This window comes from Panthera pardus, unplaced genomic scaffold, assembly GCF_024362965.1.
Source record: "Panthera pardus isolate Hobbes unplaced genomic scaffold, ASM2436296v1 HiC_scaffold_17, whole genome shotgun sequence".
Taxonomy (NCBI): Eukaryota; Metazoa; Chordata; class Mammalia; order Carnivora; family Felidae; genus Panthera; species Panthera pardus.
The window spans coordinates 67,771,724-67,790,115 of NW_026526732.1; the positions used below are offsets into that span (position 1 = coordinate 67,771,724).

General features: G+C 37.6%; 1 protein-coding gene across 4 annotated transcripts in view; it reads left to right on the top strand.

The window, feature by feature from the left end:
- Positions 1-5,208, top strand: part of EPHA7 (EPH receptor A7) — a 172,133-nt gene extending 166,925 nt beyond the window's left edge. For all 4 annotated transcript variants that reach the window (XM_019442872.2, XM_053904649.1, XM_019442870.2 and 1 more), the window contains exon 17: positions 1,649-5,208. In XM_019442872.2, the coding sequence (XP_019298417.1) occupies positions 1,649-1,763 (115 nt within the window). In that variant the 3' untranslated portion in view covers positions 1,764-5,208. The remainder of the gene's footprint in view (positions 1-1,648) is intronic.
- The last annotated feature ends 13,184 nt before the right edge of the window (positions 5,209-18,392 follow it).

Here is an 18,392-nt window from a genome sequence, read left to right on the forward strand (position 1 = left end):
ATTCTAAGCCCCACAGAGTGAGCCTCTTTCCTTAACCATGTATCATTTAAGTGCCTGTTCACTGAGGAAACTTCCTCCATTGCAAAAGAGGATTTCTTTCACCATGTTTGCATGACATGAAAAACTCAAAGCTTCATACCCAATACCACATCCACTTTGACATCCAATATGATCACTTTCTGAAGAGGTCAAAGGAGGCTTAATTCAGTTAACTGTAACTAAAAATTTAACCTATGTTTTGGAAGGTGTGTGATTGATTCATTTTTTTTAAGTTCATTTATTTTTTTGAAAGAGACAGCACAAGTGGGAGGGGGGCAGAGGGAGAGAGAGAGAATTCCAAGCAGGCTCCACACTGCCAGCACCGAGCCCGACATAGAGCTCAAACTCATGAAACCGTAAGATCATGACCTGAGCTGAAACCAAGAGTTGGATGCTTAACCAACTGAGCCACCCAGGTGCCCCCATTTTTTTTAACCCAAAGAATGACAATAAGCAATTTTTAAAATTGCTATGAACTGAAAGTAAAAAGAACAAATTTTCCTTTCTGGCTCCCACACTGATTATGTGGTCTTAGGAAATCCACTTACGTAATATCTCTGAACTTCAGCTTCATGTGCTGCAGCGTAAGTCTTATGGGCAATGAGGTTCCTCTCAGCCAACGTGTTTGAAAATGGGAAGCAATTATCAAGGATCTGTTAGTGGATCCAGTTTGTGAACTGCTATGCAAAGGGTTTCACGTTTTTCAGATGAGAAGGCCAGCAGTCAGCTACTCTTTTCTGGCGTGCCGGGAGGTGGCACCCACGTGAATTTAAGCATGTGTGTGCTGTCTTGTTGGGTTTACTCCTAGTCACCATGTGGGTAGAGCTGGCATAATTACACCTTCTCTCTCCAAAGAAATCTACTTCCCTGAAAAATGATGTTTCTCAAAGTTTTCTTGGACCCCTACTATGAAATACTGGAGTATTGTACTGTTGCTATATTTTAGCTGCTTGCAAATACCTAACTAAGCTCAGTCCTTCTGGCTATTAGGAAAGGTAAAAGTACATACACAGACAGTATATGTCAAATTTAAACTATTTAACATAGATATTGCACATTTTGGAAAATAATTTTTTTTCTAAAATGTAGGCAAATGATTAAACTGAAATGGAGTTGAGTATACAATCAATAATATGCACAGAATCGCCACGTGATAATTAAACTCAGGATAAATCTTTTGTGATCATTGACGATTCTTGATTTACTAGACCCCAAAATGTTTACATTCATCCTCCATCCTACTGTAACAATTAAAAATTCTGAACTTCGCTCAGGTTCAAGAATACAGCATTTCAAATAACATTTCCTAATCTTAAGTTAATAATAATTTTAAGACTGTGATAATTTCTGGTACAAAGTTTCAAATCAGTTTAAAGACAACCTGTGGCAAATCAAGAGCCGGAGAAGTTAAGTTCTTAGGAAGGAACATGCCGATGAAGTTTGCCAGTCAGACCCGCTGCGGGGATATGATCATAATACCCAAGACCACTAAGATAAGATCTGTTTGCCTACGATAAACAGATGTTTTAATTAAAGAGCTGATGACAGTTTAGTACCAAATCCACTCTTCGAAAGGTAACTAATAAAAAAATGCATTTGTCTTTTTCAGGGATGTGATGAGTTTAGGGATCACACTGGTTGGCCATCAAAAGAAAATCATGAGCAGCATTCAGACTATGAGAGCACAAATGCTCCATTTACATGGAACTGGCATCCAAGTGTGATTAGCGTTTCTCCCTTACGAGGGAGATCACGGACTGCGAGAGAACAGTACTGGCCTTCGGGATATGCATAAGAAATGCTGCTAGAAGACAGTTGATGTCCTGGGTCCTTCCTACAGTGAAGAGAAGATTTAAGAAGCACCTACAGACTTGAACTCCTAAGTGCCACCAGAACACATAAAAAGGGAATTTAGGATCCACCCCTGGTGGCCAGGAAAACAGCAGTGACAATAAACAAAGTACTACCTGAAAACATCCAAACACCTTGAGCTCTCTAACCTCCTTTTTATCTTATAGACTTTTTAAAATGTACATAAAGAATTTAAGAAAGAATATATTTGTCAAATAAATTCATGATCTTATTGTTAAAATCAATGAAATATTTTCCTTAAATATGTGATTTCAGACGATTCCTTTTTAAAATCATTTGTGTTTATTCTTCATAAGGACTTTGTTTTAGAAAGTTGTTTATAGCTTTGGACCTTTTTAGTGTTAATCTATGACACATTACTACACTGGGTACCTTTGAAAGAATCCAAAATTAAAAACAAAAACAAAACAAAACCATAGCATGATTGAAGATATATCTCCGTCAGAACATTGGTATCCTTTTTTGTGCCATTTTATTTTGTTTAATTAGTGCTGTTTTGATATCGTTTGCTAATTGGCAGGTAGTCAAGAAAACGCAAGTTGCCAAGAGCTCTGGTATTTTTTAAAAAGAAATTTTTTTGTAAAGATCAGACAACACACTATCTTTTCAATGAAAAAAGCAATAATGATCCATAAATACTATAAGGCACTTTTAACAGATTGTTTATAGAGTGATTTTACTAGACAGAATTTAATTAAAAAATTCAAATTGTAGGTTTATGACTATAAAAAAAAAACGAGGCGCTTCATCTAAAGAGTGTGGGTGAAGGCAAGTCTCTGAGAGCAAGAACTATCCAGTGTTATCTAAAATTTAATCTGAGCACATCGAGATTTTTTTCAATGTTGAGACATTAGGAAATTTAGGAGAAATAGTTGACATATATTTTATATCCTATTCTGTTTAATGCAGTCCAAACACAAAAAGAAAGGAGTAAGTTTTATATTAGAACTCGGAAGCATGAGAAAAGGGGCAGTTCACATTTTCACCTTTTAAAAACAGATTTGCTGCACAGAATATCATCACTGCAGTTTTTAAAAAAGTCTTTTATTTGTGAACGCTGATGTAAGAAACTTATTAAATGAAAGAACTCTTTTTACCGTGTAAGGAAGAGGTGAAGGATCTGGCTTTTTTTTTTAAGCTTTATTTATTAAACCATATTATTTGATTACTGTGTTAGAATTTCATAAGCAATAATTAAATGTGTCTTTATAGATATTTCAGGAATGTATACATATTGTGAGTAATGCTTTCAAAGTTATGAAAATCATGAACTACCCCAGAATTGAACTGTTGTACTTCCAAAGAGAATTGGGCTGTTTATAATGATTTTAATAGAGAAAGATCCCAGGGATCGGTCATAATTGGTCTTGTTTGATAATGTGGGCATCCACAAACAAACAAATAACAGAAACAAAAACCTGTAAATGTTCCTTTGTAAAACTTGTAAATTTTATTTATACTGTCTTGTTTTGTACACACATTTCTCTGTAGTGGGCTCTGAATACATTGAAAATGCACTATATTTTTCTATTTTACTTGCAGAGCATCACAAAAGAACAGGTATTTTCAGTGCTACATAATGTGTTTTCCCACATTTAGGACCAAAGATGGCTATAGAAAAACTCAAATGGATTGCTTCCCAAACCCCTCCCCACCCTTTTTTTTTCTTTTAAATCACTGTACAGTGTTATTTGATATTTTAATTTATTTTTCAATTGACGAGAAAAATCATTTTAATTTCACTAAAATGTTTTTTGTCCCTAAGGAACAAAATAATCTGTAAAATAATTTTAATTAGCATAATACAGTCACCTAGACACTTCCATTTGTAATCTTTGTAATAGACTGTAAATATATTTTTGGAACTATAACACAATGTGCTTGAGGGTTATTTTTCAGTGTCTGCAGTGTATACAAGTGTTTATACTGAGTACAGCACTTTACAATTCTAATCAGTAGCATTGGCCTTTGAGAGAATGAGTGAAAGAGGTTGAGTGAGTGTTCCTAATTCCGTTTGGATTCTAAACTCACTAATAATGAAGTTCTTTTCCTGTTCATAGCTTAAGGTGCTTATTTTTTCTATTAAAATTAAATTAACAAAAAGCCATTCTAGAAATAGAAGACATAGTATGGTACATGCAAACGGTGTCTTTCCTGCTTTTTTCTAGCACTAGATTTATAGTTGAGTAGTCTTTCTTGCGTAGAAGGGCAGAATAAAAGTTTTTTTGAGTTTTTTTTCAAAAATAACTTTTTTCTTCAGCAATATACCTCATCTGCCTTAAATTTTTTACAGCTCTTTACAGGGAAAGGGGAGAAGGGATGGGAAAGACACACAGCACAATAGGAAGTGTATGAATACATCACTCTCTCGTTTGTAGGTTTCTTTTCCGGACCAACATTATGATTTAGAAATACATGTATGTGAAACGAATATTCAGAGAAAAAGAATTAACATTGTAATGCTGATTGTAATACTCTCTTCCAGAAAGAGATGAAATGGTATAACGATAAGAATGTACAACTTGCACCTTGAAATCTTTTTTTTTTTTTTTTTTTTTTTTTTGATAAATTAGTGCTCAGGGGAGGAAAGGTAGAGAAAGCAAACGTCAAAAATTGAATTCAAAACTTATAAAAATGCAAAAGGAAATGGCCTCCTTGCTTTAATAGAGCCACCTTTTTTAGAACGCTGTCTTCACACTCGACTTGTGTTTTGCATTCAGTACTGAAATAAAAGTAACTTTTATTACATCCGAATCTAACATTTTCTCAGCAATTGATCGGCCTTGTTTACTGGGACTGGTGGTTTATGCTTGTCAGAGCACTATTAGTTGAATCACATTGTATACTTATGTAATCTACATTAGCTAGTACTATTTAGGACTATATTTTAATTGCTCCTCTTATCCGTGTTTTTAAGACAATTAAAATGGTGTATTTCACCTCTTTTTTTTTTTTTTTTTAATTTAGGTAATGCTGATATTCTCCCTTTTGTTTCCTGAGTAGCCACAACCGTGCTGCTCACTGATGTGCATGTTCAAATAAATTACTGATGTGTATTTTTTTGCTCTATGTGGAGAAATCATGGGGAACTTGGGGCGAGATGTGCTTTTTGTTGGTTGAATTTGTCCCTCCTTGCCTAAGAATTACTACAGGGGTCATCCTTTTATAAGGACAAACTGCTTTTGAACAGTGTCTTTAATGTATCAAGCACAAATAACTCTTTCTTCAACACGAATCATAAGTCTCTTTTTACCAGCTTAAAATAATAAACGAGTCTATTAGACAATGTAAAGAAAATCCTGTCTCCAATCATTGGCGGGTTCCTTTATGTCCCTTACTCATTTATTTTCTTACACGATATCATGAAAGGAGATGTCTTGAGTAAAGGTTTCATTGAAATATTTCAGTGGACCAATAAGAATAGGAAGAAACTTAATACCCACTGCTTCCCTTCATTCTTTTTCACAGTGACTTACTTCCACTCTAATTATTACAGAATAACAAGTTAAGACTATGTCTTCAAAGAACCATACTATCAAACATTTTAGTTAAGACCTTTTTTCTTCTTTTTTCGAAACTACAACTACATGGGACTAACAAGAATATTTGCCTGAGAGAGGAAATATTTTGTCAGTAGATCCTGACACATATTTTAGAAATTTGATATGCAATGGCAGCTTGGGGAGTTTTTGCATTTAAGATGCTGCAGGATGCAAACATAGGATCCAGAGCAAACGGAAAAGGTGATAAATCTGGCTGTCTGACCGGGATGTTTGCCATTGAGCATTGACACCGACTCGGTGATCATTCCAGCTTGCCCCTGAAATGAAGAAAACTAAGCACTCTTTATGCTCCAGTATCACCACTTTAAGCTTAACAAATTCATAACAACTATCTAAAAATGTTTTCAACAATGAGAATAGACTAACACCCGATGAGGTGCTATCACTGCTTACCATTTGTGCTGCTGAGGCTCAGGCTAGTTTGGACTGAAATGCAGAGTTTCATCTTGAAGTCTTAGCTATCCTTCACTATTCTATAGGCAAGGCACTCATTAACTTCACAGAATAATAATTATACAGCCTGAAACACTGATGGGCAGTCATACGATCCCTTAAAGCCTGGACTCACAAGTAGTACCAAGATATGTTATCCTACCAGCACTCATTTCCCTACAGAATTATAAAACCATCAAGGATATACAAGTTCTCTCACTAGGGAAAAGATAGATTTTTTAAACTCATGGTGATCATCAGTAACAACTTTTATTAAAGCACTTTTATTTTTTAAATGTCTATTTATTTTGAGAGAGAGAGAGAGCATGCGCATGAGTGGAGGAAGGGGTAGAGAGAGAGGGAGGGCAAATCTCAAGCAGGCTCTGCACTGTCAGCACAGAGCCGGGTGTGCGGCTCAATCCCGCACATGGGGATCATGACCTGAACCCCAATCAAGAATGGCTCGCTCAATGGACCCAGCCACCCAGGCGCCCCTGTTGAAGCACTTTTAACTCCTATGTTTACCTTTTGTTTTACATTACTAGCTGCAATGAAAATTCAGTATCAATTTTGAACAAAGCTGCTGAAAAGGAAGACACATGAAGCCAAAAGGTAATCTAATTCCTGAATGCAAAAGATCGTAACTACTGATACTAACAGATGATAGGAGACAGTGCATGGGGACTAGCAAAGGGTCCAGCTGCTCTGAAAGAAACACCATCCTCTTGCCTTAGTGTCAGTGTCCCCTCAGTACCCGTTACCTCGCTGCTCATCCTGTTCTGTCTAGTACGTCTCAGCTTGAAAAATATGGGCAGGAGAATATAATATTTCAACAGGACTGCTTCTGTGAGCCTCATTAGAGTTAAGTGCTGTAAGGGGATATTTTTTTCAAGTTCAATGATTGAATGTAATTAAATCTATAATTAAACAATAAAAGACCTCTTCTGATTGACCTTGAGGTTAAAATAAATTTAATTAATTGATCTAATTTAATTGGACCAATTGCACAAAGTTTGGTAAGTAGCAATAAGTAGCTCAAGTGTTCTGTAGGTATGCAACAGCACTAGGAATTCTTTAAGTACGTGACAATAGTAGGGATTTCTAAATTCCCAGCATCTGATGCTTTGGGGATGGTAACAAGTGAGGTGTCGTCTATTCCAAACTTCCAGAAGTAGCAAATAGAGCTCAATCAGATATAACCTGCAATAGGTACATCATTATTTCAAATATCCCAGGTTGCTACTGCTGAAAACTATTCTTGTTTTCCTTTGGAAATTTGCAGCCTTTAATTAAGTATACTGGTGGATTTTATACACAATTAAAGAATGCACCATATATTTTTAAATGAGTGGTTAATCTTAGATCTTAATAAAAGATGTTCATGAACACATTTGTTTTAAGTAATGTTGGGTCTAATTTAGTAAAGAATAAACATATGCTGTTCAAATCTCGCCATTTCGCTGTGTAACCAAAACTAATTAAAGACAATGACTGGACAACAAACTCTAGTAAAACAGGTAGAGAAAAGGAAACGATATATGTAGAACGAGTGTTCATATAAATCACATGCTTTTAAAGATATTTTGCAATGCATACAAATTAGGCAGACAACTCAAGAATGCTTTGAAAAAATGATGTAAATTTGCAGACACTTTCTACACTAGGATAGACTGATAGGATAGACTCTACAGCAAATTAAAAGAGAAATTTGTAAGTTTAACCTGATATCCCTCTGTCAATTTGCTAGAGATACATACACTGTTAACATAAAAAAACTGAACAGAATATGAGGCTAAAATGTGCTTTTTCCAGAGGGAAGAGACCCACACATTTCTTCAGCTCTGACATTTGCAAAGTATTTTCAAGGATCTACTGGGGGATGAGGGGGTGGGATCTATTGGCCATGCATCATGGTAAATTTAGGTTTTCACTAGATCTTCGCCATTTGCACACCACGCTCCGTCTGTATTCACCAGAACCCAACTTAATTGGGAAAGAACAGGAACCTGATGCCACAAATAGGCCTGCCTAGCTTGACCTGAAAAATGGAGGAAAGTGAAAGCATGGGTTGTTGCTGCTAGTTCAATGGCTGCACTCATCACAAAGAAGAGCTACCTGGGACGCCTAGGTGGCTCAGTCTGTTAAGCATCTGACTTCTGCTCAGGTCATGATCTCGTGGTTCCTGTGTTTGAGCCCCATGTTGGGCTCTGTGCTGACAGCTAGAGCCTAGAGCCTGCTTCTGATTCTGTGTCTCCCTCTCTCTCTCTCTGCCCCTCCCTGACTCACGATCTGTCTCTGTCTCAAAAAATAAACATTAAAAAAAAAAAAAAAAAAGAAAGAAGTGTTACCTGTTAGGTCAGGTGTGGTGGAGAGCCAGCAAAACAAGGAGCCACCAAATCTCCTCTGATCTACTTAAACAACAAAGCCAGAAAACACCAAATAATACCATCTTTCAGATTTTGAAGTGTATATAAAAGGCAGGGATAAATTACAGGAAATCTAGAGAGCCGGAAGGGAGAAGCCAACTTTAAAGAGAGAGGCAATGAAGAGCTATTGGCTATTCTGACCAGGAAAAGGATGTGGTGGGAAAGAAGTTTCAAGGACTGCGGTCCGGCAATGTTGCCTGGATTATGAATTAATTACTCTTCATTTTTGGACCAGAGCCATAGAGTGTACTCTGTGCTTCCATACCTTCGCTCTCCATTTTCGCATTCCCTCTCACTTTTCTAAATGGGGGAAATCACTCTCTTCAAGACACATCTCAGAAGTTACCTCCTCCAAGTGTTCACTTCCTGCCACCCTGCAGCCAGAATTTTCTTTCCTGGGCTTTGCTTAAGCTGCTTCACTGTGTCAGATTATTTGTATGTGTGTCTCTCGCACTGGATCAAGAACTCTTGGAGGGCAGAAGCCAAATGGAAATCTTTGTTTTACGTCCTTTGGGACTTAGCAGTTTCTGGCACTCAGTAGACACTCTATAAATATTTTAGAATCCTTGAAGTGCAAATTAATTCAAATTGTTTTCTTCTTAAAAGGTAGTGAGGATCAGGTGCTCTGAAGGATGAACGGGGTTCAGTGAAGGTGGTAGTGAACCGAGTGTTGAGGGAGAAAACTAATTTCAGAGCACGGTTGGCTGCTCCTGTGATAGGTTGGGGCAGCGGGGACACCCCAAGGGACCCAGAAGAGGAGCACAGAGACGTGGACCGTGTGAGAGAGGGAGGCAGAAAGAGCTGATTAGTAAGCAAGACCAGGACGCCACAAATGCAGTATCTTGCAGATGTTGGAAGGGAGGAGACATCACTGGTTGTAAATAACAGAGCAAGATGAAACAGGAACTTGAAATCAAGCAGAAGAAATTGGACTTGATGAGAGAGACAATGAAGGGCTATTTACCAATATCTGGTGTGATGAGGCAAAGGTAGCGCAAAAATGTTTTCTAAGGAAGAGTAATCTGCAAAAATAAATGAGATGTGATTGTGACTAATTTAAAATCAGGCTTAGACAAGGGAGAAGAGTGGTTTTCTTCTTCTACAATGAAAACACCCTTCACTCCAGCTGTCAAGCTCAAGACAGTGTCAGGTACTCTATAGTTAAGTAAATTTACAATAATAAAGTTGACTTTCTCATGGGCCAGCCTGTAAGTCTACTTACCATTTATTTCCATTTGAAGAGACAGTGGTAGGTCATGGCAGAGGGTTTGAAGACCGACCATGTGAGACTAATGCCTATCACTACATGGGTAACGTGGGGCAAATGACTTAATTTCTGTTTCCGTCTTCCTATCTTACCTGAAAAATAAACATAAATAGTACCCACTCTAAGAGTTGTTGAATTTGTCAATTGATACTTGGAAAGTACTTTTAACAATAAGTACTCGGTACATGTTAGCTCTTATTTCTTTGGGAAATATTTTTGTTTACATTTCTAATTATCTATTTAACAAACATTCATAAACACACTGCTGTGGATTCTGACCCAACACGCAAGTGAATTTTAGACTCTAAATTATATTTTTGTCCCTATTTCACCCTTATTCTTTTCTCAGTTTTGTTTTTGTTCTTGTTTTTTTAATCAACATTAATCATATCTCTCAAGTCAGGACCCAAAGAGTCAAACTCCACTCATCCGGCCATAAACAATCATTCACTATGTCCAACTGATTTTACCTCTTTGATACCTCTGGAATCTACCACCATTCTCTGTGCCACTGCCCTGAATTAGGTTTTCATCACCTCTCACCTAGATGAATGTCACATCCTCCAATCTGTTTCTCTTTCTCTAATCCTTTTTAATTACAACTTTCAGAGTTATTTCTGTAACACATGTCTGACTGATCATGTTTTCCCTCAGTTTAAAAAACTCTAATGGGCCCTCGCTAATCAGAGAATTACATCCAATTATGTAACATAGCATTATCAATTGGGATGCTGCCCGTGTGATCTTCACCATTATCACCTCCTGCTGGACTGAACAATTTGTGTCTTTGGCGTACAAAATTTTTTCACAGACCCTTGTCATTATGAGTTTCCTGAGGGGGGCAAAGGAATGTATTTTACTCCTATTGAGCCCAACACAGATTTAAATGTTGGAAATAGTTTCTATACCTCAAAGCAAGAATATGTAATTAACTTTAAGACAAATCTTAAGTTTGAGGAAAAACACATAATCTCCCTCAATTAATAATTGATATTACAATGTCATTTTTTCCACTTTTTATGCATCTCCTTCAACAACGACTTGAATCCACTTCTGGCAATTAAGAGACAAAACAGATCATTTGGTTAATAAACATTGCATTCTGAGTTATAGTACAGAATTATATCTCTATGTGTACATGCTAATTTAAATTTTCTTTCATCTAAACATATATTTTAAATTTTGTGTTTGATTGCTTTTTATTGGAGAAGCGGTGTGGAGATTTCTGCATGGCTTTATTCTACCGTCTTGTCAGGAAGTGGGAAAACATTCTCTAACTTTTCTTTACCCAGTTATATTATATAGCATTGTACATTGTTTCTTTATCTGTCAATTATGTTGCCTCACAGACAGGAAGTGGAAGTCTTGTGTCCGGCTCACATTTCTATTTCAAAGACTGGTACAGTGCCCAACACCTTGCAGATTCTTAAGAGGTGTGTTTTGAGTGATTGAGAGTCACGTAACCCTCAAGCCAGGGACTCTGACACTTTAGCGGTAGGTCCCAACCTAAAGCATGAAGATCATTCTCCAGAACTGAGCGTCTTAATCACTCTCATCCTGCTAAAGAGTGTCTTTCTTCAACGTCACAGAAGTTCCCCAAATGCCACTCTGACTACTAAGTTTTAACTACCATCATGTGTAACTCCATATAAATTTAATATCAGTGGAGAATCTTCACACTTAGGGAGGTTAAACAAGAACCAAGTTAGAGGGAACATTTAGAAGGTCTCAGTTGTAGAAGTATTAGTCCTGGTTTCACTGTTTACTGAATCCTTGACCTTGGCAGAACAATTCATATCTATGAAGCTCAGTTTTCTTCTTTATTGGATTGGATGTGTCTGCCTTCCTTTGTTTTTAAAGAGCAATTTTATGAAGAACATATAAAATAAAGCAGACAAATGAACTTTAAATAACACGGAGCAAGTTTTAAATTAAAATCACGATGATTTTATTTTCTGAATTGAATCTGAGATGCTACCTTCTTGCCAATTGCTTTTGTGTAGTTTACAGTTAGCCTGAAAAATTCTAAATGTATGTGTGTAGGAAAAGACACTGATGGTTTCTTATTTATTAATGATTTGGGTATATTTTCTTCTGATCTGGGTTGGTATTTCCTAATTCCACTGTGGCTTTTCAAGCTTCCTGACTTGGATGTTATATAATCTAAGAATTCCTCTGCTTTGCTTTCATTTCAATGGCTTCCAGTCAAGCAAAGGCTCAAATTCAAGGGTTTTGGAGGTTTTTTTTCCCTTGCGGGGGGGAGGGGTTAGCTTCTGAAGCTTCCTGCAATCTTGCAGCCTGTGACCTGCAAGGTCTCTTAATCCCATAAACTCTAAATCGCATCCCCTACTCTCCAAACTACATACCATTTATCTGTTCTTACAGCCCACCTGGAGTTTCTTGGTCATCGTGAATACTGTGTGTTGGCCCCTAGGTTATGGGAGACGGGTGTTACTCAGCAAACATATAAACTGCCTAAATTTAACAACTGTAACTTCTGCACGAATAAATGATATTTGCTTGTTCAGTAGTGCTCCGGGGTATAGTAAATTTTGACTTCTCTATTTTAGTCTTGTTGGGACGCATGTCTAATTATGCTTGTTGGTTTAGCACTGTGTGGAGAATGTTAGGTAATGTTATTATCGAGAGTTTGCTCATCTTGAAATGTCAGTCACAGGACCAGCGCGGAACATCGAAAGTTGAAACAACATGACTAAGGTTGGGTCAACATCGCTTCCAGGCTCTGTATAATTTTAGAGATTTATAAGTTGGATGTAAATACCCACATCGGGCTCAACCATGTCAGGCCTTTTCTGACCCTTCTCACCGTGTTTCAGATGATTTCCAACTCAGGTGAGGAGGTTGACTGGCATTTGGGGGATCATTTTTTGTTGTGTTTTGTTTCTGGTTACTCTGGGTTTTCAAATGGCTCATTCCATTTAAAATAAAGTAGACTGCATTACTGTTTTCTTTGTTGTTGTTGTTTTAATATATTGCAGACAGGTAGAAATGTGTATGCATTATGTATAAATAACAATGTTTTCAAGCTCACCATTTCAAAACTATCGTGACCGGATAAGTTAATCCATAAGTGCTACAGAAATACATTTCAAAGAGCCACTGAAATAAACTCTGATTTAGTCGGTAGTTTCTCCATCTTTGGCTATAAAATTATAATTACTATCATGTGCAGATCTGTATAATTTTTTACAATATAGGGCATATTATGTCTTGATCTGCATTTTGCAGTTTCCTAAAAATCACCTGCAATTCTTTCTCAAAACTCGCCCCTTTGCTGATCAACTTGGCAGCATTTTTCTCAAGTTAACTTTTCAAACTCTGATGGCAAAAGGTGCCAGTAGTGCCTGTTTTCATTTCAGAAGTAGATGTGTGAAGTTGTTACCTCCGTGGGATTCCAAGATATGACGATTAAGTCTCTCCTGTTCTCAGGCAAACTTAACAAGTTTGAGCAAGTTAGGCATATGCACATACATGCATTTGGCTGGAGGAAGAGGGTAGTGCTGTTTGCAGCTGAAGAAGGTAAGAACCTCTTTTCTTCCTTCTTTCAAATCCAGGGTCTATCTAGTACTAGTGATGTGACCTTGGGCGAGTTACATAACCGCTATTTGGCTCCTTGTCTATTTTGTTAAAATGAAAATGATAAATAGTACCCGTTTCATAAAGTTACTTTTAAAATTAAAGAAGTTAATGTAGGTAAAGATCTTAGAAGCATGCCTGGCTGTTACTATTTTAATGATTAAGCTTCGTGGCTACAGACCCTTCAGTATTTTTAAGTTAAGAGACAGGAACCCATCAGAGTTTGCCTCATTTTAAATAGCTAGAAAGATTCTCTGAAAGCAACATAAATATCAAGCCTGTTGTTAGGCCTCAGACCCTATGATCATGGAAGAATTCATGATAAAAGACATAGAGAACCCAGAAAATGGCAGCAGAGAACTTTTGAAAGAAGGATCTTTACCTGAATATGCAGGTTTCTGGAGTAAAGCATAAACTTTTGGGAGAAAACCTGCTTAGGCTCTGCCTTGGGGTACAAATGTGAACTGTGGCTTTCTGAAACTCCTTCCTCATCAGTTGCAGATGAGATAATTGCACCGATATTGGAGCAAGACACACGGCTTATGGCACAGACTTGGCCACTCATTGTGATTTTGAGAAATCCTCTCAAATTATTTGAACCTGTTTCATCACCGAGTAAGTGAGGCTAAAGATAGCTGCTTCGGGGCGCCTGGGTGGCTCAGTCGGTTAATCGTCCGACTTCAGCTCGGGTCATGATCTCGAGGTCCGTGAGTTCGAGCCCCGCGTGGGGCTCTGTGCTGCCAGCTCAGAGCCTGGAGCCTGCTTCCGATTCTGTGTCTCCCTCTCTCTCTGCCCCTCCCCTCCTCATGCTCGTTCTCTCTCTGTCTCAAAGATAAATAAAAACATTAAAAAAAAAATTAAAGTATCTGCTTCAAAGTGTGGCTTTCAGGAAAGAGAGAGAGAACATAGCATACCGTACACTAATATAATGTTTACTTTTCTCCCCTTGACTCCACCAAGGACTCAACAGGCCACACTGAGGTAGCATGTGCCTTTTCCCTGGTCTATCAGGCTCTGTCCACAGAGATAGAAATGCTGTACCCGAACAGGTGTAGCAGTGACCGTGTATCCTCAATATACCCTGGCTAGGGGTGCCTGGGTGGCTCAGTTGGTCAAGCCTCTGACTCTTAATTTCAGCTTAGGTCATGATCTCACGGTTCTTGAGATTGAGCTTCAAGTCAGACTCAGTGCTGACAGTAGGGAGCCTCCTTGGGATTCTCTTTCCTCCTCTCTCTTTCTCTCAAAATAAACTTAAAAAAAAAAGTCTACCCTGGCTAATCTCTTTTTCCCAAGGAAGCTGAGGAAGCATATTTTTCTGGTTTATCTGCACCCAAAATTATCCTCCTAGTAAGGAGCAATCAAGATGTGACACAACCTAATCCCTTATTATCACCACACCTAGTTTTTGTTACGATTAGCAAAAGTATTTCTGGAGGGAAGCAAAAATGAAACGTCCAGTCTGCACCGGTAACTCCCATATCCAAATATAATCAGGATGCCAAATTTTGAAAGATGTAGCAAGAATATTTGAATTACTCTGAATTAGCGCTTAGTATATTCTAAAATTCAGCTGACATCACAAACGCACAGAATCGTAGTAGAAAAAAAGGGAAAAGAAGTCAAGGTGAAAGAGATTAAAAGCCAATTATTTGTTGAGGCAGAGGTATATTGATGGAGTACGCGTGCGTGCACGCACACACACACAAACACACACACACACACACACACACACACACACACGAAATGAGCTCATTGAATGAGGTGAGTACATATGATAAACTGGTGTGTATAATTCATTCTAATACCACTAGTATTGTGGATAATAGTGTAACTCTCTACCAGAACTAGGTGATGCTAATAGTGATGAATTGTAAGGCAAAGAAAGAGAAATGCCTAATTATTATTTTTATAATTTAATTTCCCCTTTTGCTCAAATTCCCTTTCCTTTTACTACCATTACCTATAGAAAGTTAATTTTCAAGAAAGTATAGCAATAGCCTGCCTTTCTAAAACTGCATAGGTTTACAAAACCCATTTCTTTCCTATTTCCTAAATAGCTGTAGGCAGAATCATGAAAATTACAGAAAAACACAATCTTCCTCTACTTTATCTTGATATGTGTTCTATATTGTGTCACCGGTAGGAAAAATAATATCTTGCCTTCATGCACAGTTCAGCATAGAAAAGGTAATCTATTTGAATAACTATGCAAAGAGCTTCAGCTAAGCAATAAAATGCAAGTCAAGAAAGTATCTACACCTCACCCTTCAATGAATGTTTTAAAACGGGAGCATGTCAACTTCTGGTTGAATAGCAGGTGGTCATCAGACTTAAAATTCTGGCCAGGCTAATGTTGTGCTGCACAAAATCCACATTTGAAATATTGGGAAAAGCTTAAAAAAAAAAAAAAAAAGCTTCCAGTAGTTGGACATCTCTGCTTTTCCTAAAAAATATAAAACAAAGTATTGTCATGACTTCTATATTATATAATTCTGAAGGTGAGTTCTTGTGTTTTTATAACTTTTTGTAATGTTCATTTATTTTGAGAGAGAGAGAGAGAGACAGAGACAGAGCACAAGTGGGGGAGGGGTAGAGAGAGAGGGAGACACAGAATCTGAAGCAGGCTCCAGGCTCTGTGCTGACAGCTCAGAGCCCCACGCAGGGCTCAAAGTCACCAACCATGAGATCATGACCTGAGCTGAAGTTGGACACGTAACTGACTGAGCCACCCAGGCGCCCCCCGCTGTGTCTTTTGAAGCATTTCCTCTTATTTATCAAGCTTTCAGTGTTGAATGTTTTCTAATTCCTTTGTTCCATTCGGAGGGAAGTAGTTGGGGCTTACTTGGGTTTATTTTTTTTTTAACTTTGAGTATCTTAACTATTTTTAAAAGCAAAGCCATGTGAATTTATTTCTAGGGATCTTAAGAAAAAGAAAGAAGAGTTGGCCTTATTTTTAGATAAATAAAAATAATCTCATAAGCAAATACATTACATAGTATTAGGTCACCCAAGATCATCTTGACAGAAGTACAGTTTCCATGTTTACCTCATGTGATTTTCATAGCAGGATCAGGAATCATTTGCAAATTGCTTAACTCTCTTTAGAAATGAGGAGAGGCCACAACTGGTCAAAACTCCTCTGACAACTAGCACTACTGACACTGTCACCAGATTGGGAGTCATCTGTCAAAAACCTTGAGGGACCGGGAATTAAAAAACAAATAATAATTTTACTTCCAAAAAGTGAAGGAGAATAGCCTTCTTGTTTATTTCAGGAATCAGAGTTCCCATTGCTGAATAAGCTCTACATTAAATGCCTTAAGTGATTGCCTAAGCGCAGTGCCAGGACCGCTAACACCGCATATGCCCTCTGCAAGCAGCCCTGATTTTGTTGCTCACGAAGTTTGAAATCTTGCCAGAGAGAAATACCTCAATTTCTTTTAAACCCGCTGGGATATAACTTCATACAAAAGCTACAATTCATAGAAAGGAACCGACCCCACATAATTTTGCCTACACGTTTGCTGAAGTGTGAAAAACTTTAGTTTGTGAACTGATGTTACGTATAAGAAAACAGCAGAGCCTAGGACTGAGATCTCCAAGCTCATATTGAAACCAGTGATTCCCAAACTTGGACACACAGACGAGTCCCCTGGGGGTCTTTTAAAAATACGGACGCCTTGCTCCCACCCGCAGCATTTTGAGATAATGTGTCGGGTTTGCAATCTGCAAGTAGAGACTTTTTTTTGAAATGCAGGTGACTTTTTTATGCAGCAGTTTGGGAGCCACTGATGTGGAATGTGGATTTACAGGCTTTGGGATGGACCAGAATAACGTTCTCCCAGCTCTTTCCTCGCTTAAAAGAAGTTTTATAAATGATGATTGTTTGCAAGTTTCCTTTCCACTCCCACCCCTCATAACCTCAGGGAAAATGAAACAGTTGCCTGTGTCTCATGATTTTTCATAAAGCTTTAGACGTGTCTACAATGGGGGAATGTACCAGGAAGGATATTCATCTTAATTATGTTAATCCTCCTTAGCCAAGAAATGGGAAGTGGAGATCATCCCTCTGGATCAACAGAAATATGTTTATCACTGCCACAAAACTGTTTGGGGGCAATTTGAATACAATCCTTCAGATTCATGAAATAGCACTATATTTCCCTGTGGGTCACTCTAAACCATGTAGAATACCAAAGGCTATGACTTTTTAAAAAAAGATTTCCCAATGTTATTATTTCAGAATTCTAAGTGATTCTGTATGTGTACATCAAGTTAACTCTATAGTAGTCACCATGATTTTGTCTCGTCATCGAAAGTATTTTCGACCCTCTCTTCAGCAGGATTTTCAAATAAATGGTAATTTTCAGACACGCAACAGTAAGGCTTTGTAACATCTTTATGAGACGAAATGCAGAAACGCTTCTCAAGTTTGACTGATTTTTATTACACACTTGTGAGGTAAATTGCCTTTGAAACAATTTGGCATGGGTTAAAAATGAGACAAGAGGTATTTCCAGAGATTTCACAGTACTGAAATTGGCTTGTGATTTCTGATATTTTAAATATTAGAAATCTTCTTAGATATATATGTATATAATCATATAGTGCAGATTTTTTGTCACAGTCTCTGAAACTTTTATTTTCTTTGTTTATCTCAGTGTAGTTGATGCACGATGTTACATTAGTTTCAGGTGTACAATATAGGGATCCAACATCTCTCTGTATTACTCTAGGCTCACGACGAGTGTAACTACCATGTGTCCCCATACAACACTATTATAACATCATTGACTACTCCTTATGCTGTGCCTTTTATTCCTGTCTTATTCATTCCTGAACTGGAAGCCTCCCCCTTCACCCATTCTGCCCACCCCTCACTCTCCTTCCCTCTGGTGAATTTACTGTATTGACTACCTCAGGAACTCTAGAGCTCATCTGCTTTCCTTCTTTTCTTAATTAGTATTAACTAAGTATACTTAAATATATTTAAATATTCAATGATAAAAATAATAATGGCTAAAGTTCTGTTGATAATAACGGTAGTTTACATTTTGTCAGAAACATGGTACGTGAATTACTTCAATAATGTCTTCTAAAATTCAGTAAGGCAAAAATTTTTGTCATCCCCATTTCCTAGATGTGGAAATAGGATTGGAGAGATTAAGTGATTTTCCCTAATTACACACAGAGTGA